This window comes from Lissotriton vulgaris, chromosome 7, assembly GCF_964263255.1.
Source record: "Lissotriton vulgaris chromosome 7, aLisVul1.2, whole genome shotgun sequence".
Classification (NCBI taxonomy): domain Eukaryota; kingdom Metazoa; phylum Chordata; class Amphibia; order Caudata; family Salamandridae; genus Lissotriton; species Lissotriton vulgaris.
This window is the reverse complement of record NC_141695.1, coordinates 1,525,246,215-1,525,273,340: the sequence shown is the minus strand read 5'-3', so window position 1 is coordinate 1,525,273,340 and position 27,126 is coordinate 1,525,246,215. Positions and strand designations below refer to the sequence as shown.

At 46.9% G+C, this 27,126-nt stretch overlaps 1 protein-coding gene across 1 annotated transcript in view; it reads right to left on the bottom strand.

The window, feature by feature from the left end:
• Nucleotides 1-27,126, bottom strand: part of RABEP2 (rabaptin, RAB GTPase binding effector protein 2) — a 305,401-nt gene that overhangs the window by 240,357 nt on the left and 37,918 nt on the right. The window contains exons 2-3 of the mRNA XM_086932395.1: nucleotides 24,638-24,832; nucleotides 5,696-5,853 (exon numbers count right to left, since the gene is read on the bottom strand). Of these exons, the coding sequence (XP_086788521.1) occupies nucleotides 5,696-5,853; nucleotides 24,638-24,832 (353 nt within the window). The remainder of the gene's footprint in view (nucleotides 1-5,695; nucleotides 5,854-24,637; nucleotides 24,833-27,126) is intronic.

Below are 27,126 nucleotides of genomic sequence, written 5' to 3'. Positions count from 1 at the left end.
ATACCACAAAAAAATGACATTGAACTCATAGACAATTCATAAGTGGGTGTATAGATCTTCTTCAATGTTCAATCCATACGGGCTTTTGGTGTTTAATTCAACTATGTAACATGACTCCAGTTTGCGTAGTTTTTTCACCCTATCCCCCCCTCTTTCATTTAAGGGCACGGAATCAATTACAAAATAGGATAGACTGCTCACATTTTTGTCATGGAATTTTTCGAAATGTCGGGCGACTGGATATGACCTGTCTGCATTTTTAATCGCCCTCAAATGTTGTAGTACCCGTTGATGAACGGGTTTGATTGTACTACCAACATACTGTAGATTACATCCACAGCATAAAACATATATCGAAAACTCCGTTTTACAGTCAAATTGTCCTTTGATTTTTTTCATTCTGTTAGAGAGGCCTGGTTTGTATGCACTCTTATTTCTCCCATGTTCACAAGCCTTACATTTACTACACTTCAGGAACCCATCCTTTCTGGACAACCAATTGCTCATTTTACTTTTTGCTTTTTTCTTTACCTTGGTCAGTGTGGTTTTGACTAGTATTTGTTTAAAGGATCTTGCCTTTCGAAAAGTAATCAGAGGTCTGGTGGTTAAAGCAGGACCAATAATTGGGTCATTTTTAATGACATGCCAATGCCTGCTTAATATCTTCCTCACAGATCCATGCAATTTGTTGTAGTTTGTGATCACCCTGCATTCATTCCCTTCCTGTTTTTTCATCTTCTTGTCTTTGAAAAGAACTTCCTCTCTGGTCTTTTGTCTGATTTTATTGAAGGATGATTTAAGACAATTATCACTGTACCCTCTTTGTTTAAAGCGTAGTTGGAGATCAGTTAAAGCATATTCTCTGTCTTTAGGGTCACTACAATTTGTAAGGACTCTTAGACCCTCCCCATAAGGGATACTGTTTACTAGACATGTAGGATGGAAGCTACTGGCATGTAGCACAGTGTTTCCAGAGGTCTCTTTCCTATATATCTTAGTTTGTACTTTACTATCTTTTATGTAAACAGTAAGGTCCAAAAAGTTGACAGATTCAGTGCTGGCGGTACTCGTGAACTTCAAATTCAAGCTATTCTGTTGTATTTTTGCCAGAAAGAGGTTTAGATCTAACATAGAGCCTTTCCAGACAACAAACAAGTCATCAATAAAACGACTCCAATGGAGGATGTTGTTCTCCCATTCAGTTTGGCACTGCTTCCGGATCACCTGCTCCTCCCACCAGCCCATATGCAAATTCACATAGCTGGGGGCGAAGCAGGTGCCCATCGCAGTGCCACAGGTTTGATGGAACAATTCATTATTGAAAATGAAAAAATTATTCTTTAAGCAGGTTGAAACCATCGACAACAACATTTGTGTATGAGCCCACAATTTGATTGGTCTTGTTCCTAAGAAGTGTCTTATGGCATTCAGTCCATCACTGTGTTTAATGCTCGTGTATAATGTGGTAACATCAATCGTTACCAAAATCAAATCCTCCTCCCAGGGTATGTCATAAATAGATTTCAAGAAGTCCCCTGTATCAAGAATATATGAAGGCAGTTGTGAAGCTAGAGGATTAAGAAATGAATCAATGAATTTAGAGGTGTTTTCTAACCCACTACCTATGGCTGAAATAATCGGCCTACCAGGGGGGTTACGTACATCCTTGTGCACCTTCGGGAGCAAATAAAACACTGGAGTGACTGGGTTGGATATCTTTAGGTATTTAAACTCATCATGAGTAATCAAAGACTGGCCATACCAATTTTCTAGTTCTGAATTGTACTGTGCATGACTGTTAAACAGAATTTCTTGTTTAATTCTCACATAGCAAGCTCTATTATTTAGCTGTTTATAGGCTTCAGATATATATTTCTGCCTGTCCCAGAGGACTACATTCCCGCCCTTATCTGCATTTCGAACTATGCAATTTTCAGTCTGCTTGATTTTCTCAATAAGGGTTGCCTGGGCTTTTTCTTGCTTGCTGAATTTTTTATTGCATACACTAGTACACTTTTCCAGGTTTTTTAAATCATTTATATATATATATATATATATATATATATATATATATATATATATATATATATATATATATATATATATATATATATATATATATATATATATATATATATATATATATATATATATATATATATATATTACCTACTGGCGTTCGCCAGTAGGTATATATAGTTAGGATTTTTTCTCCATGGGACTTTTGAAAATTCTATGTCTAATAACTTTGGCGTTTGTGGACGGAATCGGCTGAAATTCAGGAAAATGGCACATTTTGTTTCTGAGCAGCCCCTGAAAATTTGGGGGGGGGTTTCGTCGGGGGGGCCGAGAAAAAAGGGGGGGTCCCAAAACGTGAGTCGACGACGTAGGGGAGAACTATGGACACCCACCTGAGGAGTCACGCCTTTTATTCAAAGACCGACTAGATAACAACGCCCACAACAGCAAGGAATTATTCAACATCGTCAAAGAATTTACCAACCCATCAGCCAACTCCAACGACATCACCCCCTCTCAAGCCCTCTGCGACTCCCTAGCCTCATTCTTCCACAACAAAATCGCAGATATCCACAACAGCTTCGACAACCAACCCGGAGACCAACCCACCCAACCTTCTGCAGGACCTTCACCCCCCTTGAACATCCTTAACGACAGGAACCCAATCTCCACTGAGGACACCATCCGCCTGATGAACTCCATCCACTCAGGATCCCCAACTGACCCATGCCCTCACCACATCTTCAACAAAGCAGACTCCATCATAGCACCACACCTCCGTGATGTCATCAACTGCTCCCTCAACTCCGCCACCTTCCAGGAAAGCTGGAAACACGCAGAACTCAGCGCCCTTCTGAAAAAACCCACAGCTGACCCCACCGAACTCAAAAACTACCGCCCGATCTCGCTTCTCCCATTCCCGGCCAAAGTCATCGAGAAAGCTGTCAACAACCAGCTCGCCACCTTCCTCGAAACCAACAAATCCCTCGACTCCTCACAGTCCTGCTTCCGAGCCAAACAGCACTGAAACCGCCCTCAGCGCAGCAACAGACGACATCCGAACTCTACTGGACAATGGAGACACAGTCGCCCTCATCCTCCTCGACCTCTCCGCTTCCTTTGACACAGTGTGTCATAGCACCCTCTTACAGCGCCTCAGAAACGTCGGAATCCAAGGTAAAGCACTGGAATGGATCACCTCGTTCCTCACCGGAAGAACCCAGAGAGTCCGCCTCCCACCATTCAAATCAGAGGCCACTGAAGTCATCTGCGGCGTGCCACAAGGATCGTCACTCAGCCCCACCCTCTTCAACGTATACATGAGCCCCCTTGCGGCCATCGTTCGCCAACACAACCTCATCATCTCCTACGCTGATGACACTCAACTGATCCTCTCACTCACCAAAGACCCTAACACCGCCAAAACCAACTTACACGGAGGAATGAAAGAAGTAGCCGAGTGGATGAAGCACAGCCGTCTGAAACTGAACTCAGACAAAACAGAAGTCCTCATCTTAGGCACCTCCCCCTCCGCCTGGGATGACTCTTGGTGGCCAGAGGCCCTTGGAAAAGCACCCATCCCGACGGACCACGCACGGAACCTGGGCGTCATCCTGGACTCCTCACTATCGATGACCAGACAAGTCAACGCCGTTTCATCATCTTGCTTCAACATTCTTTGCCTGCTCAAAAAAATCTTCCGCTGGATCCCCACCGAAACTAGAAAAACGGTCACCCACGCACTGGTCACGAGCCGCCTGGACTACGGAAACACCCTATACGCCGGTACCACCGCAAAACTCCAGAAAAAACTCCAACGCATCCAGAACGCTTCAGCCAGGCTCATACTAGACATCCCGCGTAAAGAACACATCTCTGGTCACCTGAAAAACCTCCACTGGCTCCCCGTAAATAAGAGGATTACTTTCCGCCTCCTAACCCACGCACACAAAGCACTTTATGAACTTGGACCCGAATGCCTCAACACACGACTGTCCTTCTACACCCCCTCCCGCCAGCTACGATCCTCCAACCAAGCCCTTGCCACTGTACCTCGCATCAACAAAACCACCATGGGAGGTAGATCCTTCTCCTACCTGGCAGCTAAAACCTGGAACTCACTTCCCACTCACCTTCGCCTTACTCAGAACCACCTAGAATTCAGAAAGCAACTTAAAACTTGGATATTCGACAAGTAATTCCCCACCCTTCTCCAAGCACCTTGAGACCCTATGGGTATGTAGCGCGCTATATAAATCTCTTGACTTGACTTGACTTTTAGGAAGGAGGCGCTTATCGGCTCCTGCTTACCCACCATAAGAGTTGTGTTGGGCTGGCTGCTGCACAGCAGGGCTAGGAGAAGGGGCCCCCACATGAACCAGGCCTTAAACGCCATCTTACGGAGCAAGCGTCCATCAGAAAGAGAAATCGGTACTTAGAACATGGCTCATGGGGGTGGGCGGTTTTATATTGCTGGGGGGGCGGCACCTGTGGAGGTCGTACAGGTGCTGGGCAAATAGCATTCTGCCCTGAGGCAGTTCGCCTGGCTAGGGTGGTTACCAGGTTGCTGCATTTCAACCGAGCTTCCTTTACACTCAGAAACTTTAGTTTTACCAGTCATTGCTTTTAGGCGTTCTTAGTTCAGCTGTAGACGAACTCAACAAAGACTACAGCTTTGACAATGCACCGTTTTGTTAAACGGAAATATTGCAGAGAAAACCATCGGCCAGGGGAGACAGAGACAGGAAACAACGAGGGTTATCTTACGCTTTCTGGGCAGGTTTCCGCCTGTTTCGGCTTGCATAAATGCCATTGGTGTTTATGGTGAGCCCCTCTTGCGATGATGGTGCCCACTCCGTGGTCAAGATGCACTGTCACAGAGTTTCCCTTTATCGGTTTTCACTTTTGGCTAGGCTGGTAGTCCTGGCTGTGCCCGGCTGCTGGAAACGCTCTGCACCGCTCCAAAGGCAGAAATGGACAATAGGGGACAAATTACTAGAGCGCCGACAGATGAGAGCCGGTAACGCACAGTACACGGAACCTGGAAAGTGAAAGCGCGAACTGAGCATGCGTGCTGGTTGCCAGGGACATGGCGGGGCATGGAGCGCGCGGCAAGAAGTGTCCGGGGCTCCCGTGAGCTGAGGGAGCCCCGCGTGCTGCAGCCGGAGTGAAGGAGCCCACCTTGCAGACAGAAGTCCAGCGGGAGAAATGAAAAGCCAGCCGCAGAGCAGCGCAGTAACCTGGTAAGTGGGGTTGAACATTGCATGGCTTGCTAAACGGAAGGGGAACAGGAGATGGGAACATCGCTGGACTGTACGTGCGTGTTCACGCATGCGTTCACATTTCCAGTCTGTCTGCCCATGCCCATCTCCTGTCTCCCTTGAGAGGCAAGTCAGGGACAATAGGTCTCGGTGGCGACAGCGCTTCGCGCTGCGTCGCCAGGTTCGAGACCTAAAAATGTTAATATATGATCACCTGTTTGCTCTAAACACATTGTACTTCACATGCCACCTAATATACATCTGCATTCAGGAACTGTGATTAGGCTGGTAATTTGGAGCATACAATTGAACTGGTATAAGCTATGAATGGTTATTATGTACACTACAGAGTCCGTCCATGAATGCAATTAAATACAATTTTTAGGAAGATGGATATATTGTCTGCAGGAACTCACTTTCTCCATCTGCTTTTCAAGGGTGTCCTGAGGTAATGGAGGGCCACGATATTTCTCCAACTGAAAGAGTTCACGTTCCTTCAGCTCACGGTACTGAAGATGCTCGGTCTGCTGTTGCTCTAGCAACTGGATTTGTGCCTCGTATGTGCTGATAGATTCTGAAATAGGGAGAGATAAATGGAGAGATGTTAACTGACATATGCAAAAGCATAATTCCTTTGGTAGGCTTTCATCCAATAACACCAATATGTTTTGCTGACTTATTGCTAAAGCGTTGAGGGAGATGATTATATGTAGATCAATTACTATTACATAAACTTGAAAGAAGTTATTGATCTAGTATCATGGGGTGTCTGATCCAAAACATGGTGCTGATTTTGCTTTTTTCTTCATTTTACACTAAATTCTCAGCTCTTTATTTTCAACTAAAAGCTTCCTTTGATTTCAAGTGATGTGATGCACAAGTTACTACTTGTGTAACAATATATCTGTAAGAGACATTAGTTAGTGATAGATTTCTTACCTTAGAATATCCCCAGACGTCAAAGTGGATCCGGAAAGCTTTGCTAGCAGAACCTCTGCGCTGCAGTAGGTGGCGTCGTGCGGCTTCACGTCTGTCGCTGGCGTTGTATGTGCCGAGATGACATCACGGAGACTACTTAGGCACCACCCATGCGAGCTGACGTCAGCTCTGAACATGCCTTTCCACGCCAGAAACGCAGAGCCATGCCAAAAACTGGCCACTGGTGCCAAGAAACTAGGGCCCTGAAAGGGATGTCCTTAACCCTAGAAATCAGGTCACAGAACAGGGAGGATGGGTGGGGCGGTAAGGAATCTATCACTAACTAAGGTCTCTTACAGATATATCGTTAAACAAGTAGCAACTTGTGCATCTGAAAGAGACACGTTAGCGATAGATTCCGTACCTTAGAATAGATACCCCAGCAATACCATCCCCGGTGGTGGGTCTGCGAACAAGATTACACCAGAAAGTCACGGAAGACAGAACAGCCAAAGAAGCCAACTCTCCGGACTGGACTGTTAAGGCAGTAATGCTTGGTAAACGTGTGCAGAGAGGCCCATGTAGCTGCCTTACAAATGTCCTGCAAGGGAACGCCACGTCCCAAGGCAGTAGTGGCTGCTGTTGCCCTGGTGGATTGGGCATGCAACCCCACAGGAGGCTCCTTCTTAGCCAACGAGTAACAGGCCTTGATGCAGAGAACGACACACCAAGAGATAGTCAGTTTGTGCAAGGAAAAAGAAAGAACCGACGTCAGCGCGCATGGGTGGCGCCTAAGTAGTCTCTGTGATGTCATCACGGGGCACACAACGCCAGAGACGGACGCGGAGCTGCACGATGCCACCTTCTGCTGTGCAGAGGTACTGCTAACAAAGCTTTCCGGATCCAGTCGGACGCCTGGGGATATTCTAAGGTAAGGAATCGATCACTAACGTGTCTCTTTCAGATTTCCATACACATGAGGCTTTCATATTTCGTTCCCCTTTCGAATATCACTCCAATGTTATCAACATCAGTTCAATTAACTAACATTACCTAACAACATTTAAAGCATGAAGCTGACAACATACAAACCAAACTAGAAGCTTATGACACTGATATCTAATTATATATTATAGGTCCTATGAACTTCCTCTCTGGTATACTCATAAACACCAAGAAATGGTGCCTAGGCTCTGCTTGTACCATTTGAAATGTAAGAACAGTTTCTTGCTGTAAGAAACTGGCTCTATATATACTACACCAAAATGAGGTATAGTGTGTATAGAGTCCAAGTGACCCCAGAGTTAGGCAGAAGTTAATATCAGATAGAACCTTACTCTTTAACTGTGGTCGAGTGGTCAAGCAGTAAAGCAGTATCAGATGACAATGTTAAGCATTTGATATACACACTCAATCGGCAAATGAATTCACACACTCAATAACTGAACTCTAGGCCCATTGTGTTTGTATAAAATTATATATACTGTTTTATTTTAAACAGGTAAGTAAATAGGTTTTAGTTATTCATGTGATTTTTAAAGAATATTTTCTGATTTCACAACTCCACACTTAGAAACTTTTTGGAGCAGTCCATTGAAATGAATAGGCTTTTCCAGTAAATTGAAGTGCAGGTAAGTTACTTTTCACATTACTTTTCTAACTCAGTGCTGGATACCTAGATTCAGCACTGGGAGATTTCCTGCAAACAGGTAAGTAAACACGTTTTGGATATTTGTGCGATTTAAAACAAAATATTTTTAGATTTCAAAACTCCACACTTAAAAACTTTATGGAGAAAAAGTGTCAATGTTATCCTATTGGGGAGAACAGGTTTACGGTTCACTGGTAAGTAATCGACTGTGGGAGTTGAGGTTCTGGGGTTAGACTCAGGGTTTCCCCAGGGTCAGTGATGCACTGTTGTTGCACCCTCAGCGGCACTAGGGCGGCCGGGAGCAGAGTGCTGTTTCGACATCGAACGCCCTGTTGTTTTCTACGGAGAAACTCGGGTTTGCAAAAGCACTGCAGGCAGGGAGACGAAGCACTTCTGGGTGCGACCACTTGGAGAGGTCAGTTGGGAAGTTAAGGTTTGGTTAGGCACCGTTGGTTTGGGCACACAAAGCCTTGGGGCGTCGGCTGCAGGGGTGCCTTTTGGGATCGGACCTTCTTACCAGCTCCTGGTCGCAGTTAGGGGGCTATCTGGATTTTGGCTGCAGGCATTGGCTGGAGGCTTAAGGAAGGTCAGGTATCGCCGGATCTCGGGTCAGGATCGCCAGGGTGACCTCCTCATGGTGTTTTTCCACTCAAGCTCAGGCCGGGTTCAGGGGGTGCAGAGTGGGCTGGATTTTCGATCTCTGGCTGGTGCCAGAAGCTTCAGTTTGAACAATTCCGGTGTTCGCGGGAGATGCAGTCTTTAGAAGTGAAGGCAGGCAGGTCCTCCGGGTTTCTTGAGGTTGCTGGCTGCAGGACACACCGGGATTTCGCAGGAGCAGGTTCGAGGGGGAAGACAGGCCGGTAGGGCTGGGGCCAAGTCAGTAGGCGTTGTCCTCTTGTTAGCTCTGCACGGCTCTTCAATCCTTCTTATCTTCTTTCTTGTTTCTTGTCTGGATCTGAGGAAGCAAGGTTCAGGGTGCCGCTTAAATACTAGATTTAGGGGTGTTACAGGTAGGTAGAAGGCAGGAACCAATGGGTCCCTTCCCTGGGGTGGGTACACCCCCTATTCTGCAACTCTCCAGAGGGAGGGGGGCAGGAGCCTGTCCCTGGTTGTCTGGGTCCCCTCATCCTCAAGATGGTGGGGACTGAAGGTTGTGCTTCACCTCGCCTCCCCCACCTGAGGGGTGCAGTTGCCAGAAGTGGGCACACCTCTCTTCCTCACTTGTTTTTCCCACCTGGCTCTACCACCCAAAGTTGGGGTTAGTACCAGAGGGGTCCAGTTGCTGAAAGCAGCAAATGGTCTGGAGAGGCTAAAAAAGGTGGCATGCCTTTGAAGCTTCTCCTTCGTGAACCCTGCAGACCGGGGGGGGGGGGGGGGGGTGGGGGGGTTTCTTGGCACCTCATCCCAGGATGTGCATTGTTTCAGGCCCCGAGAGCAGCAAGCTCTCGACCCAGGGGTCCAGAACCATGTCTGTTGGTGGCAGCCTAAGAAGACAGTCAGGTCACTAGGAGTTGGTCGAGTTTCAAGGAGCATCTCTAAAATGTCCTCTGTTGTGCATTTTACATTAACTCCCACACTGGCATCAGTGTGGGTTTAATGTGCTGAGAGGTTTGATACCAAACTTCCCAGTCTCTAGTGTAGCCATTATGGTGTTGTGGAGTTTGCGATACACTCCCAGCACCATATACTCTTAATAGCAGCACTGCACTTACAGTGCCCAGGAATGGACTTGGGCACTGTAGGGGTACAGGGCTCATGTACCTGTACCCTTTCCAATGGCATAGGACACCCAGCTAGAGGGAAGACTGATGTATGCCAGGGCAGTGGTTTGTGGGCATGGCACATATGTGCCATGTTAAATCTTCACGTTGTTCTGCACCAAGACACGCAGCCTGCAAAGGCAGTGTGTGAGCGTCAGGGTACAGGACCTCTAAGGGTGACACAATAAGTGCTGCAGCCCTTAGAGGCCTTCTCTGGTCACAGTGTCATGGGTACCTGTGGTACCATTTACCAGGGGCTGACATGTGGCCAGAGATGCCAATTGGGTTTAGGCTTTAATGCTGTTTAAGGTAAGGAACACAAGCCCTTGGTACCTGATTAGCAGGAGCCCAGGACACACTCAGTCAAAGAACACCAGATATTCAGCAAAAAGTTGCGGTATATCATGCAAGAAAGAGGGCACTTTCTCACACTTGCCACTCTCATTGTAAACAGGCATCACTTCAAATTTAGGATTAAAGAGTTCCAAAGACTCAAACATTTGTAGGTTTAATTTGACGTTATTACTATTGCACCAATGCAGATTCATGCTGCAGGAGGCCTGCAGAAAAATGAAAGAGGAAGTGCAGCAATGCCCCCTCTTCACATTCCTGAGTGGAAGGAGTGCAGACATGACGGCTCTGTCCTTCAAAATCTTTTGTACATCCAGTCTAATCCCTGAAGTATTCTTGAAGCTAAATGCTAAAACATTAAGCGTGGAAGGGTACACACATCAAAATAATCTACTCAAACTTAAAGCCCATATGACATTTTAGAAATCACCCTTTCAAACTTTGTCACACATCTTATGTCATTCCTGATAAGACCCTGCAGTTGCTGGGTCTTACCCTGCATGAAGCAGACTCACCTACATGACTACTATTCAAACAAGATAATTGCATGCATTATAGCCTTAAGAGTGATTCTGATGAATAAGAGAGAATGAATCAAGTGCCAAAATGCTTACCCTAAATCAGGTGGCCATAATGAATTTGAACAAATCAGACAACTATTCAATTTGAAGCCCCATTTGAGTGTTTGCATCTTAAACAATTATTCAAACTAAAACAAGCATTGACAAAGCCAATAAATCTCACCTATGCAATAGTATTTGGTTTTGCCAATGTGTTTTACCCATGTTGTACACCAGCATGGCTACTGTTAAGCATGATTAAAAGTTAGTGTCGTGGAGGAGAGTGGTGTGCAGTGTTCGAGTGGAGTGTTACAGAATGGAGTGTAGTGTTGGGGAGTGGCAAAGAGTGGAGATAAGTGTCATGTCATGGAGTATTGAGTAGAGTAAAATGTGGTATAGATGTTTAGAGTGAAGCAGAGTGATGTAGGATGGAGTAGAGTGGTTTGGTGTAGAGTGTCGCAAAATGGAGTGGCAGAGTGATGTAGATGGCATAGTGGAGCAGAGTGGAGAAGAGTGGCATGGAGGGAGAACAGTGTCGTAGAGTGGAGAACAGTGTCGTAGAGTGGAGAACAGTGTCGTAGAGTGAAGTGGCACAGAGTTGAGTAGGGTGTTGTAGAGTAGAGTAGCGTAGATTGGCGTTACATAGTGTGGAGTGTGGTAGAGTAGATAGTCAGACTGGAGTGAAGGGTCGTAGAGTGAAGGGTTGTAGAGTGTCATGCAGAAGAGTGAAGTAGAGAAGGGCAACGGAGAGTGGAGTGGCATAGTGTTGTGGAGTGGAATGTTGTAGAGTGGAGAGGCGTAGACTGGGGAGCTTAGAGAGGAGTGGCATAGAGAAGAGTAGAGTATTGTAGAGTGGAGGGATGTAGATTGGAGTACAGTGTCACAGAGTAGGGTGGCGTGAAGTAGGATGTCGTAAATTGGAGTAGCGCAGAGTGGAGTGGTGTTACGTAGAGTAAAGTATTGTAGAGTGACGTAGAGTGGAGTGGAGTAAAGTCTCAGAGTAGAGAGGAATAGAGTTGCGTTGAGTGGAGAAGACTACAGCTGAGAGGCTTAGAAGGTCACAGGATTTGAGTGAAGTCAAGTGTTCTATTATGGAGGGGCATAGAGTGTCAGAGAGGGGTGTCGTAGAATGTCATGGAAGGGCATAGAGCAGAGGGGCATATGGTCAAGAGGTAGAGAGTGGAGGGTTGCAGAGAGTTGTAGAGTGGTGTACAGCATAGGAGCAAAAAGCGGAGGGGTGTAGAGGGGAGTAAAAGGGTGCAGGGTAGGGGAGTAAAGTGTTGTTCTATAGAGTGGAGTAAAGAGTCGTAGAGTAGAGCAAAATGTCACATTGGAGTAGAGCGGCATACAGTGGAATGGGGTAGAGTGGAACAGAGTTTCACAGTGGAGCGGAGTGGAGTTGTAGTGTAGAGAGACATAGAGTGTAGTAGGGAGGCCTAAAATTAAGTAGCACAAAGTGGAGTGGGTTAGAGTGACAGAGTGTTGTAGAGTGGGGTGATGTTGAGTAAAAGGATATAGAGTGGAGTGTCAGAGTGGCATAACGTAGAGTGGAATAAAGTGTTGTAGAGTGGTGTAAAGTGTTGTAGAGTGGGGTAAAGTGTCAGAGGGAAGTGGTGTAGGGGGAGAGCCTTGGACTGGAACAGAGTGGAGTGGAGTGGCATAGCATGGAGTGTCGTAGAGTGGAGTAAAGTGGGGTGGAGTGTAGCAGAGTGGAATAGCATAGAGTCGCACAGTGTGGTGTAGAGTGTTGTGGAGTGTCGAAGAGTGGCATAGATAGAATGTTGTAGAGCGGAGTGTCAAAGTGGAGTGGTATAGAGTGTGGTATCGTAGCTTGGGGTAAAGTGGCGTGGAGTGGCACAGAGTGTTACAAAGTGGAGTGTCGTAAAGTGAAGTGGCGGAGAGTGTCGTAGATTGGAGTGGCTTAGAGAGTCTACTGGCCTAGCTTGAAGTGGTATATAGTGTCAAAGTGGTGGGTATTGGAGTGGCAAAGAGTGTTGTATCGAGGAGTAGAGTGAAGTGGCGTAGAGTGGAACAGTGTGCCGTAGAGTGTAGTTGTATAGAGTGGAGTGGCGTAGAGAGAAGTGGTGTAGCGTGGAATAGAGTAGAGTGGTGCAGAGTGGTGTAAAGAGGAGGGGGTAGAGTGGCATATAGTGCAGTAGAACGTCAAACAATAGAGTGTTGTAGGGTGGAGTGGCGTTGAGAGGAGCATGTGGTAGTGCACTGTCATTACAGACAACACATTTTCCGTTGAAATTAGCCTTGCATTAGCCTTGCATTTGCAAAGACATATAGTTTTACTGATAAACCTAAAAAGCGCGCAAACAATGTGTGGAAATGGCATCACCTGGTGTATTGACTTTTTTGGGGGGGGGCATGTTTTATTGATTTTGTAAAGGTACAGAGCGTTCAAGTGACATGACACATACACATCCCATTAAAATAGACTTAAAGGTCATCACAAGTCCCCATCTTCTCTTAAACAGTCTGAAGAACAACACACAAAAAAAATTATACTGTAACCCTGGTATTAACCGAATACTTACGGTGCCCCATATTATATAGCATTAACAATCTATGTCTTGCTTCACGGTAATCGTGCCTTTTAATTAGGCAATACATTTGCAAGTCTCACACACTTATTGTTACCTTGCCATCTGATTGACCTTCTATTACCTTGTATATCTCCAGGGGAATGCGTCTAAAGGTGGCCCACTTAGTCCAAATTTTGGAATGCTTCTGTGGGCAGTCTTGGGGAATGAAAACTGGAAGTTCCAAGTCCCTTATGTAGTCCATGCCCACTCTCTAAAGCGATACTCGTGGTCTATTTTCTGCTTTCCGTTGCCGAGCAATGTCTCGTTTTGCTAATATGAATCCTAAGAAGAGGAGATGTCTTTTATATTGGTTTTCATCTATGCCATCCATTCAGTGTAAGAGTGTGAGTTTTGGGGATCTTAGTAGTTCCCATGTCAATACCTCTGCTAGACATGCAAGCCCCCCCCCCCCCGTAAACGTTCTAGAACGGGGCATGTCTAGATCGTATGTATGAAGGTGCCATCCTCCGAGTGACACCGGAGGGAATGTGGTGATGCAATCAGTCCTGCTTTGCAGAGTCTGAGTCTGGTATAGTATACCCTATGCAAATATGTGAACTAGATAGGACGCAACCGGGTGGAGATTGCCGCCTCACGTGGTGGTATTGATTTATTTGCATCATATTAAAATATTTGTTTACAGGACACTTCAAAATTACATTAAAAGTGCTTTGTATGTGCTTTCCTAATTCCAATATATAATGGAATATTTGCACAGTTAATTTAGAGATTTTAATTCTGTTGTGTGCTATAAAAAAGCCTTTTATTTCACACCCCCAGATTGTCAGATAAATCCTCTGGCTTTTTAGTCAGAGAAAGATAAGTAATCACCAAGCTTCATCGAAGACAGGGCATGAAATCTAATCTCAGTCCTTGAATGCACAGCAAATGCGACAAGATAAGAACAAAATCTGAAGGCCTTTTAAATGAAAGAGAGCACTCATGGAAGAACACAGTAAACAGGCTATGTTACATGGGAGGGACAAAGACAAGGTGGAAAGTTTAAAACAAAGCCAGCATACAGAAAGTAAGCAAATTTGAGTTACAAACCACAAAGCCAATGGTAAGCAATGGACGGAGTGCATTCTTAGATCAGTTTTCAGAATGTCCCAAGAAACCTTTAGAAACTAGACAGAAACTCTCTCTGGTAGGCTTCAACTTAAAAAGAACTCCTCTTAGCTATTAGAAATAAACACATGCATTTGGATTCAAACGAGTGGATTTTTTAAGCATGAGATCCTTGAATTATGGAGAAACTGGCTCCCTGGACCGGAAACAAGCTTCAGAGGACCGGTTACTGGCATTCCAGCCAGCTTGAATCCAGTGGCAAAGTGAGCAAGGGACTCGCGCCTGAGCATACCCTGCCACACTTATGGCGGCCAAAAGCGGTACAAAAGGGGGGGTGATGGACGGAGCATCTGTATCAATCAAACACTCACACCCAGTCAAAAGATCTTCGATTGGTTCAGATGCTCAGTCCATTACCTGGATTCAAGCAAGCCGGGCTGAAGACGGCTGGAATGCCAAAAACCGGTCTTCGGAAGCTTGTTTCCGGTCCAGGGAAGGCATGGCTTGGCAGTTCGGGCTGAACTGTTCCATTGAGGCACAGGGTCAGACTGATTTGCATATAGCCATGTCGGAACTGGGGTGGCAAAGTGGGCTAAAGAACGGTGATGGATTAAACCCAGATCTTTTGACTGGGTGTGAGTGTTTGATTGTTTCAGATGCTCCGTCCATTACCACCCCCTTTTGTACTGCTTTTCGTCGCCATAAGTGTGGCAGGGTATGCTCAGACGCGAGTCCCTTGCTCACTTTGCCACTGGATTCAAGCAAGCCGGGCTGAAGACGGCTGGAATGCCAGAAACCGGTCCTCGGAAGCTTGTTTCCGGTCCAGGAAAGGCATGGCTTGGCAGTTCGGGCTGGACTGTTCCCATGAGGCACAGGGTCAGACTGATTTGCATATAGCCATGTCTGAACTGGGGTGGCAGAGTGGGCTAAAGAACTGTGCTGGATTAAACCCAGATCTTTTGACTGGGTGTGAGTGTTTGATTGGTTCAGATGCTCTGTCCATTACCACCCCCTTTTGTACCTCTGAGGGAGCAGCTTTATATTTTTTCTCTATGCGAGGGTTAATGAACAGAGTTCTGACTGGGTCTTTGAAGACTTCAGGAGCATGCTTAATGACTCCTTTAAGCTATGGTAAAATGGACGAGGACCTTTGTGCACTATCAAAGGTATCCATTAAGAAGTCTTCATCTACAGGGTCTGTATGCATGTCTACCCCATGATATTGCGCAGCCCTGTGAATTAATTGATTGAAACCGATAGTGTCTTCTGGTGGGGAAGGCCTTGAGGGGTGTATGTCATCCTGAGGGACATTTAGGACATCTGGGGTGTTATAATCATCCCACGGTCCAGGTGATCCTGTAGGAGTAGCTGGATCAGGCATGTTACCCCCCCCCCCATGTCATCAGAGCTATCATCCCTGTTGTCATCGTCTGGTATGATAGAGGGTGCTGGGGAATGTTGTGGTATGGGAGGATGTGGTGAGGATACAGGTGAAAGAGAAGGGGAAGTAGCCATGTCCTTCTTCTTTGAATGCGGAGCTGGAGCTGGTGTGTCCAGTGGCCGCTTTTTTTAAGCCAAAATCAGCTGTCCAGTGATTGGATCTTTAGCTAGAGTCTTTTGAACAGGATCTGGAAATGGTAAGTCCTCTGTAGGAGGCCGGTCTTTTGGTGCGGAAGATGGTTTTGGCACTGAATCGGTTTGTTTTGGCTTTTTGGCAATGTCTTTAACCAGAGAAGCAGGAGTCTTTTTCGGCTCCAAAACTTTTTTCGATTCCGAGGGTTTTTTCGGTTCCGGTGTTTTTTTGGAATCCGAAGCGGGTTTGCTTGGTTCCGACCTGAGTTACGGTGCCGAAGGATTAGTGGTATGTTTCGGTGCCGATGGTTTTAATGTCGGCGTGGCCAGTGCAGTGGTCTTTTTCGGAGCCGGTAAGTGTGCGCCGGCACCGTGCGAAGGCCGACTCGAGCCAGAGTCGCCTGCAGGCTTCATTAGCTTCTCAGCCGGGCCCGAAGGTGGGACAGTAGAAGCAGTCTGTCGGTGTGCACCCGAGGGCGAGGGTGTGACCGGGGCCTTCTTTGGGTGTGTCGAGGAAGGGTCGGGGTCGACGGTCTTACTTACGACCTGCTGTGCTGGAGTGATGTCCTCGACTTCGGAGTCTTCTGCCTCGGAATTACTGCCGACGTTGTGTTGTTCTGGAATGTTGACGCCTTCCTCGAAGATGTCGTCTGGAATGGAACCTGAAGATCGAGCCATTGTTCACCTCGCTCTTCGGTCCCGGATAGTCTTCTTGGAGCGGAAAGAGGCACAAACGGAACAGTCTCTGGCCTCGTGCTCCGGGGAGAGGCAAAGGATACACACTTCATGAAGGTCGGTGTGGGGAAACTTGGACCCACATTGAGGACACTTTTTAAATGGCGTCCTTTCCATGAGCTGGAGTCGAGGCCTAGTTAGGCCCAAAGGCCGTCGACGACGACCGGAATCGAAGTTTTCAGTGTTGAAGAGTAGCGTCGACTGGAAAAGCGTTCGAAACTTAAGTTCTGTAAGTTGGTGAGGATTGCGCGCCGAAGGAAATCGGTTCCAACACGGAGCGCTGGAAACATATCCGAGCCCGGTGGCGGAAAAAAACAATCTGGGGATGGAGCCGGTGCCCATGTGCAGTATCATCCAAAGGAGGAGTCACCTAGCCCGTGATTTCCAAAGACTTTTCTACAACAAAACAAACTGCAAACATCCGGGCCCAACACTAGGTGACCATTTATGCATAGTGTGTAATCTGCAGCTCATATGCCTCGAACAGTATTATTTCTGTGACAATACTAAATGTACCCAAATGTAAACACCAAGGTCTAATCTTTTGATAAGCAGTATTTGTGCTTCAACCAACTAATCGACGCTCACCTTACCGCCACATAACGGAGCAAGGATATTGACCTAGGACCCTTCTGCTTGCCTTCCTGTGTGGGTCTCTGGAGTCGGCGCTGCTGCTCGCCGCACCCGCTTTGCGGGTGCCGCTTCGTGCTGAGGTTAGAGGGCGGAACTGAGAAACTGTGGCAGTGGACTTTGTGGAGAGGGGGAGCACAGCAGTAGCCTCAAGGGTGGTGCAGGGACTCTGTTTCCCAGGAGTCCCTGCACAGCCAGGAACATCACGGCCGTGCCCCCTGGTAGCCACGCCTCCTGCCTGTCCAGGTGCTTAAAGTAAGGCACTCCCTGTGAGCTTGTGGGACGCTCACCTTACCGCCACATAATGGAGCAAGGATATTGACCTTGGATCCTTCTGCTTGCCTTTCTGTGTGGGTCTCTGGAGTAGACGCTGCTGCTCGCCGCACCCGCTTCGCGGGTGCCGCTTCGTGCTGAGGTCAGAGGGCAGAACTGAGAAACTGTGGCAGCGGACTTTGTGGAGAGGGTGAGCACAGCAGTAGCCTCAGGGGTGGTGCGCGGCAGGGACTCTGTTTCCCAGGAGTCCCTGCACAGCCAGGAACATCGCAGCCGCACCCCCTGGTAGCCACGCCCCCTGCCTGCAAAGCCCCTTACTTCAACAGCTCGTCTAAAGTCTCGCGGGACGCCGAGCAAAGGGCGGGCAGTCTGTGGCAGTCCGGGGCTGGCCAAAGCTGGGCTGGGACACCCCCCTGTCATCTGCTACTCCCGGCTGTAAGGGTTGGACTTCTTCAGGTATAGTGTGTTGCTATACCCCCATTGTTACTATCAATGTCCACACGCTCGGGGAAAATTCTAAGGGGAGGGGGAGAGGCAGGGCCTAGTACTATTATAGGAACTATGGACCAGTTCATCACACGGGTAGCTGCAGTGATCGAGAAAGAGATTGTAATGACAGAGCGCCGCCTTTCCCAAGAACAGCTTCCGCCAAAGCGCTCTTCTCTGGGCTTATTAGCCCAGGTCCAGTCACCAGTATGCAGCTCTGGTCCCCTCTACCCCACCTCCCTTACATCTGATCAGTTACGAATTGCTTCTTTGAGGGACAGTATTGATAGGCTGGAGAACCTGGTAGCGCAACCCATGCCCGCTCCAGTAGTTGGTAGTGGACTGGACTTGTGTTCCCAGGATGTTCCAGCCCCCTCACCATGCCCGGCATCCTCTCCAAGCGGTTCAGGTTCTCCACACCCATTGGCCTTACCGGTGTTGGAAACCAAGAACCCTTCTCGCGCCAAAAGGAAAAGGATTGCTAGCCCGCGTAAAGGTAGCTTCTTTAAATTATATAAGAGACCGAAGAAGCTTGGAAGTAGGGGTACAAGAAACACAATGGTGGAGGGTTTAGTTACGGATAATAACGTTAGTGAAAACAGGGGCCACCATCCCGGTACCAAAGCTAAGGAAGCATGTGTAGCCCCCCCTCTTAATTGTCAACTGGCTGCTAGCCATGACCCGATAACACTGGCACAAATTGAAAACATGATGAAAAAACACTACTGTCCCCGATAGCTGACAGAATAAGGGGGTTAGGGGAAAGGGTGGACAGGTTCGAACAGACAATCCTGGATAACTTATTTTTGTTGAAAACCCTAATCAAATTGCACTCTAGGATGAGGGAGGACGGTCAGGGAGGGGTAGTTAGTAACTGAGTGATCCCGGAATCCCCGCAGTTAATTCCCACAACAACATCCACAGCAAACACAGTAATTCTGCAGGCGTCTGAAAATGCTCCTGCAGTATGCGTTGTGGATACCCCAGTGAGCACTACCCTGATTGCCCATGCACCTATGAGTATCCCCAAACCCCCTGAAGCCCAGGCGACGAAGTCTAGCAAGGCCAAGCCGCCGGGAGGGAAGGGCTCTGGCAATAACACGAGCACATCGAAGGCGAAGGGTTCTGGCAAGGGTCCTGATCGGGCACGTCCAGTCCCAACCTCCACCAGTATATCCAGGACCACTCAACCGGAGGTTTCTGTGCTAAAAACTGCCCCAAAGTGCCCCCCGGTTAATCTGCCCCCTGATTGCCATCCCTATGTCGCCATCCTTACAAATGTACCAATCTTGAAGGATGGACAATACGAATCTCACCAAACACTCAAAAATAAAACCTTACACTGGTTAAAAACCAACAGACCACTTCCCAGGGGTGCTGACGGGCTGATCCTGGGAGTAAGAAGAGTAGGGTGGGTGGGTGGGTTATGGCAAAAAGCTATTTGAAGGGGACTGTGTGATAGTTAATTTCAAAGACAGTAGAGTAGCACGAGTTATTTGTAACCACAGGGACACAAATGGGGGTCCCAGCATTGGTGTAGTAGATTTGACCTATTTTTAGCCAAGGCCTGCTGCAATCTCCATTTGCCCATATCCTGGCAGGGGCTGGAGTAGTGGCCCATCTTATCTTGATAATCCAGTTGGTCCCCAGTTTCACCCATGTGCTACATGGCCTGGGTTTGACTGGAGCCTTCCAGGATATTGAACCGATGTCCAAAATGGGGAGGCTACCCGGGCACAGAGTATGGGTATAGTTGGCACAGCCCTTAAAGTATCAGCAGTCAGCAACATCCTGGTTGACAGCTCAATGGCACCTATTATTGTACTTGGAGATAACGCGTCCCATGGGAGATCAAGCAGGGACAGCGGAATAGGAACCCTGGATCAGTTGGAGGGTGGAGATGGTCCCGTATTCCGCGGCGAGAGAGCTGTGGTGGATCCAGTCCTTAGGATTTGCAGCTGGAACATCGCGGGTATTGATAGGAAGTTGGGCCTGCCGGATTGGAATACCCTCGTGGAGGGTTACTCCATCTGTATTTTCCAGGAAACCTGGTGCAGGGAGCCTTGTCACAAGGTGGAATACTCAACCCACTTTGTTCCAGCTGTTCCCCCGGTGGCAGGGAAGGGACGCCCTTCGGGTGGTCTCCTTATCTGGGTTGAGACTTCTTTAGAGTGTAAGGTGGAGGAGCATCCTACTAACACTCCCGACCTCCTTAACATCACCTTAAAGGACTCTCAGGGTGTCCTGCTTTTGGACATCTTTAACATCTACGCTAGAGGAACGAAGGGTGGTACACAATTGGCCACCATTGCTCTTTTGGAAGGACTGCTTAGGCGGCGCGCCCCTAAATCCCACATCTTGGTGGCGGGTGACCTCAATTGCACGTTCGAGCCCCTTGATACGGATGATGCATTAGGCACAGATGAGGAGGACTCAAGGCAGTGGATCCCTGCTCTGACCTTGCCCCCCCATCAAGAGGTGGACTCAAGTGGCTCTACAGATTAACTCCCTTAATATGGAATTTGTTTTGAGGGCAGTCAATGGGAGGTCCAAATCAGATTTGATAGGGGCCCACACCTATAATAGGCCAAATCATACATCTAGAATAGATTATATCCTTCTTGATGTACGTTTATGGGGTGATCTAAGGGATATGGAGATCATTTCAACAATTGAGAGTGACCACAATCTCTCTCTTGTCCTCTCTCCCCAGTGGCTTAAGGGAAGGGAGAAACCCCTCCCCCACATGGCCCCCAACCCCCAGGCAGTCACTATTTCTAACTGTGGCCGACGGTTGAAGTGGGCTAAATTTACCTTATCCCCAGAGAAAGTGGCAGCCATAGGGTGTCTCCTGCTTGCAGCTTCGAACAAACTAGACTCGTCTTCCCAAGTGTCTGAAGAGGTCTTGTTGACCTTCTGCAACCTAACCAGGGAATTAAGTAACTTATTCTTCCTGGTAGGTGTTTGGGAGCTCACACTAGGGAGAGACCGCCTACCAAACAGGGATGGTATACAAAAAAATGTAGGGCTATGAAAAAAGCCTTGGTGCCTTGGTGAGAGCAGTTAAATCTAAATCTCAAGTAGCTACCAGGCTTGCAAGAAAGTATTATTATCGGACATTGAAGGCAGCGAAAAAGGAGTGGGAGGAGAAGTTTTGGGCGTACCTTTTGGCAGCTAGCATAGGAAGGGATGCCAGGGGTTTCTGGAGCCTGGTCAGGAACAGGGATAGGCCGGTAGCCACGTTGGTCACTTGTAACATTCCAGCTCAGAGTTAGTATAACCACTTTAAGGCCCTCTATTCCCTACCTGGCGGGGCCAACAGCGATACTTTATCCCCGGTGGTCGAGGCAATGGTTGGCCTCCCCGATGCCTTCACCGCTAGGGAGGTCGAAGCCGTAATAAAGACCCTGGTCCCACTACAAGCTGCAGGACCAGATGGGATTCCTGGCGACCTGCTACGAGCCTTCCCCAAAGAATGGGGCAAGTTGTTTGCCTCCCTACTGAACGCAATTCTGGGGGGAGGTGCTGTACCCGATTCCTGGAAAGGGGCGGAGTTTGTCCCGATATTCAAAAAGGGATGTCGGGACAGCCCTGCCAACTATAGGCCCATAAGCCTCAGACTCCTCCCAGAAGGTGGCAGGGAAGGCGATCCTGGGGAGGCTTCTCCAATGGGTAGATGATAATAAGATTCTGTCAGACCTCCAGGCGGGTTTCCGGTCGGGAACTGGAACTAGTGAACAGGCCTTCAGATTAATGCTCCTGCACTGGAAGGTAGTGATGCTGGGCAAGGGCAGTCTTTATTTGGCCTTCATAGACCTGAAGACTGCCTTTGACCTGGTACCTAGGGAGGAATTGTGGAGGGTCCTGCAGAACATGGGGTTGCCCCCCTACCTTTTGTCGCTCCTAATTAAACTACACTCAGGGAACTATGCACAGGTGCAGTGGGGCACAGGGGGGGAAAAGACCATTAGGATCCCGGTGTGTAGGGGAGTCGGCCAGGGATGTGTGCTAGCCCCCACCCTATTCTCTTTGTATGTGAATGGGGTGGTGGAGTACTTACAACAAGAACCGGCCGATGCACCCTCCCTGGCGGGCATCCGGATCCCTACTATGCTTTTTGCGGATGATACTCTCCTCATCTCAAAGACCCCCCCAAGGTCTGCAAAAGCTTCTCGACCGCTTCCAGGAGTTCTGCTCCCTGAGGGGACTGGTGATCAATATCGATAAGACCAAATATCTGGTCATGAATCCCCCCCAGGAAACTAGGGCGTCCACCGGTCCTGAATAACTGTCCATTGGAGAAGGTAGCAGAGTTTGACTACTTAGTGACTCCATGAGCTGGGCCCCGCATATTAATAAAATGCTACTCAGACACAAAAGGGTTGGCGGTGCGTTACGTAGGGAACACTGTTCTTCCCCCAAACATTGTATGGCCCCTGTTATTGATATTTATAAAGCTAGAGGGGTCACCGCTGCACTATATGGGGCTGAGCTGTGGGGCACTTGTAATTTGGAGGTATTAGCCAAAGTGGAGAGCAAATTTTTGAAAGACCTAATGGCTCTTCCCTTGAGCACACCCACAGTCCCTGTACTACTGGACCTGGGATGTAGATCGATCGCAGATCAGGCACGACTATGGCCCCTGTTGTTGTGGGCTCGTTTGTGGAGGGTCCCAGAACTCGCCTCATACGCTGAGGGCCTGTCCGAGGTGATGGCCATGGGGGGTTGGCATAGGATAAAGTGGTTAAGGGATGTCAAAAGCCTTTTGGGGGAGTTGGGATTGGGCGAAGCATGGGTTACTCGCTCTGCCCCACCCAAAGCCACCCTGAAGAAACTGTACTGGGACTGGGTCTCTTTCAAACTCATTAGTAACCCACGACACTGCAATTCCACCGCAGCTTTCTTACGAATCAAAGACGTGGTGGCTTACGAACCCTATCTTGACTTGGTTTCCATCGCATTTGATAGGGCTCTGTACTTTAGGTTTGGGGTGGGTACCCTACCAGTAGGCTATTTGATATCGAGATGGAAATTGACCTCCCAGCACTCCCCCTATTGTGCCCTATGTTCTTCGAGGGTGGAGACGGTTGCCCACATCCTTTTTGAATGTCCAGACTATTGTAACCCAAGAAAGCGTTGGCTCAAACCTGTGTGCAGATCATTTGGCACCCGCCAATATTCAGTGGCCCTACGCATTCTACTAACAGACACTTCCCCCTTGTAGTTTGTGGCGTCTCAAAATTTTTTAAATGGTCTTGGTTGATCCGATCAAATAGGCTTTCTGTATCAATTTAATTTTTTTTTAACTGTACATACCAATTTCATTCTTTTTTAACTGTACATATCCTAATGTTTTGTCATTTTTATCTCTTTGGATGTATTGTTATGTACATTTGCTGAATACCTTTTTTAAATATTTATTGTATGTACTGCTTTTAAGATATTTTTATGTATCGAAATAAAGCATATCAACCAACCAACTAATCAGCTATTTGTTTCCTGGAAGATTTAAGAAACAGATCAGTAAAGAGAATCCTAAAACTAGCCAAAGCGCATAGCTCCGTCCAGGGAAAACATTGCTAGGACTGCCAACGCCAGAATTATGGTAGAAGTAGACCTCTTGACTTGTTTCTAGTTCAGAGGCAACAACGTTAAAGTCTTTAGGCAAAACAGGAGCCACACAAGGTCTATAGGTGCCAGAAGCACAGTCGGAAACATATTGGCTCCACCGGGCGATTAAGTGCCTTTTGGAGAGGTTAAAATGACCTGCTAGAATGCCTCAACCAGGTAGGGTGAGGCAGAGCAGTCGGAAATCTTACCAGAAGCTTTTCAAGACTAGAAATCAATTAGAAGGAAAAAGAAGAACACTGTTGGGGCTTCTTTCTTCATTACTCGCCCTACTCTCAAAATGAAGATGACAATTTCATATGTTCCCTGTGACTTTTGTGCAATATCCTTCTTTCCAGCAAAGCCTTTTTCAATGGGGTTCTGTGCCTCCACTTCAAACCCAATACAGTTTGGCCTATGTCTCTCTAATTGCATTAGGATGAATTCAGTCACAAAGCTAGCACATGCTTTTTTCAGCTATTTTCAAGGAATCCCAAGTTCTCAGGGTGTTGGTCAGTAAACCAGCATCTGTTGGCCACATTTCCCACAAGGCTGAATACACGTAGACTTAAGAGGAGGCATGGGCCTAGTAAAAACAATTAGTGATAGAAAAAAGTAGAACAAAATTATAAAAATGTTGGTGGCACTGGATCCCACATATGTGATGAGTAGACAAAAGATATGGAGTTGCGCAGTTCCACGACTGGAGCCATATAGCTTCACCTGGTGCTGGTGAATTGTTTGCTTCTGATCAGACAGCTAGAAAGGCTTCACAAAAATAATCTGCATGATGAGTGTCCATTCGATTAATGCTTTACTAGTAAAAATATAGATGGGGTAAAGAAATATTAGATCTATTTCTATCCAAGTCCAGTGAATTAAATTGTTTTTCTAGTTAGATACGCAACAATAGTTCTGACACAATATAAAAAGTAAAGAGCTATGATCAGGTATACAAATGTCCAAGACTGTGTCATTCAAGGCAAACATGGTTGAAGACCAGGTTTGGTACAACACCCTAAAGATCAACTTGTCAGTGGCCCTGGTGACCTTCCCTTGAATCTATTGAGCTTTCTAATCCTCCATGATGGCCTGCATGACCCCTGGTATAGTCTGTCCTCTCAAATGGGTCTCAGTGACCCTCATGGAGTCTCACCCTTCATGATGGCCTGCATTGAAGCAACTTCCTCCTGGTACTGTCGTTTCACATCATCGATTGCTTCTTGCTTGGTGCTTTCACTGATGGTCGCCACAGCCTTAATGTTCTCAATTTCATCCATAGCAGCCTCCAGCTGAGCCTGCAAACGGTGTGCCTTGGCCTCCCAGGCTACCGCATCACTGCCTGGATCATCTGGCACACAAAAAAAGAAAGAGGACATGTGAGACTTACATGCTCAGGACATGTCAGATGAAGCACACGGACTTGAAAATTGAAGGTTATTTTGTGTAAACTCTCTGTATAGCAGAAGCATGTAGCCAGGTCTGGCACCACAGACAGAAACAATCAAGAGTGAAGCAGGCAGCATCCAGGTCTCAGTGTGAGCACTGATAGCCGTGCTATCCCATTCAGAATGGCTGAACACTTGCCTCCATACAAATGCACAACAGCCAATAATTAAGTTATTGACAGGCTGCAGACTCTTGACTCCCGTACAGATTACACCAACACACACTAAATACAAAATTATTCTACTTAGCAGATACCCATGCTTTCACTACTCCAAAATCCTCTAACCCACCATGCTTCATCCATTAATACTACATAAAAAAATATAAACAAATTCCAAGCAATGCAGCATGCACAGCAAGCATAAACAACATTAGTATAGCCAAAGAGGACTACTGCCTCAAAATAATCTTAGAAGCAGCAACAAAAGCAGAGATATATTTAAGGCTGTCAAGCACTGCATCAGCTTCCTACCCCTATATACTAAACTCAATAAAAAATCAATCCCATTACACAGGTAAACACCGCAAACCAAAGATAAACCACACAAATCTTCATGAACCATCCCTCCTGGCACAGACTACAGGCCATTTAATTGCTAAATCAACACTATCCATCTTTTTCAATAAACAATCTATCTAGCTACCATTCAAATCAAATCATCTTATTCGTTCATTTAACAATAATAATGATGATCAATAACAAACCTTCCAAACAACCTCAAAAAACATAAGAATAGTATTACAATTTTTTAGGAAATTATAGTCTAAGGGTAAAATTCTCAGAACTACAATTCCACCGATATATATTATATTATAAATTAGAAAAAAAAGGGAAAAGAGAATCACCCTTCGGGCCTTAAAACGTGTTTTCAGCTCACATCTCCCTCACAATTTTCCAAGCACCCAAAAGCCTGCTCATCGGGTCATGCCCCTCCAGAATATCAATAGGAGAGAGAGTGTTGCAGGTTAAGGTTTACTTGTCATAGCAGGGAACAGATTGTCCAACAACCCAGGGAGAGGGGGTATCGGCGGAGAAAAGAGAGTCCGCAAAAATCCATCAAACCTCAATGCAAGATTAGAACTCAATAATGTGCTCACCCCCTTCAGCGGTGGGGAATTCATATCTCCTGCCGCCCAAGACATCTAGATTTATTAGGAGGGCAAGAGGTTTTAATTCGCATTTTGTCCAAAGGACAAGTAGACAGTTTTATGGGAATACGATACACAGCTGTTCAACCCTGTAGGCCACAGCCAGTGACCTTGGCAGTTGAGCAGTTTATTGGAGTGAAAGGGTCAATGGAAAAGCTGGGGCCTGCAATTTAATTTCCCCAGAGCAGAACAACAAAATGATAAACGCAGAGGTCAAAGTTAGAGCCAGCTCGATAAGCTCCTGTGGCTTCCAGGCCCTCCCCAGGTCCTTTTATTTTCTTCAAGCATGAAACACACATCGAGCTTCTGCAGCTCCAGTACACTGGCAGCAATGGCATGTAAGAGGCTGATTTTTCTGCCTCTTGGCCCCTTGCTCCGACTTTAACTGTATGACCCCTGCCTTGTATTCTCTCCTCCACTCCTGGGCCTCATAGGGCCACAATATCCCTGCTTGTAGTATTCCATCTCCCATGTTCTATTTGGAATTGTTATGGCTTCTTCTACTTTGACATTCTTAGGTTAGTAATGTTCTGTTAAGCTTCAGTTAAGGCTGTATACTTGTTCGTGGTGGTTGTACGAGCTGTCTCCTGATAATAAACTTCTGACAAGTATCAACCTGTCTCCTCGTGATTACAACATAACTTGGCGACGATCGGGATACCTAAAGCGTGAAGCTAGAAAAGGACCCACTTCTGCAAATATTTTTTTTTTTAAAATGAAGTTTGGAGACAGCGTTCACCGTTTCCAGTAAAGACCCATTGAAGGTATTTTTATATTTCATTTTATGTGTTGAATGATAGCATCAGCGGCAGTTTCTACCACCTTATGTGCTCTGATTGCACCTGCGGCTGCCTTTCTATTTCGACACTACTTTTAACATCTAGAAATCTTTTTCTACCTGCCCTACGATTTCTTCGTTTATTGCAGTCTACGCTTATACCTCTCTGTGTGAAACTCCGTTTTGATTCTTGCCTTTCTCCGTTGTAATCCTTGCCACTTTCTACGTTTGACATTTTCCTTGGGAAGCATTTTTCAAAAAAGACTAAC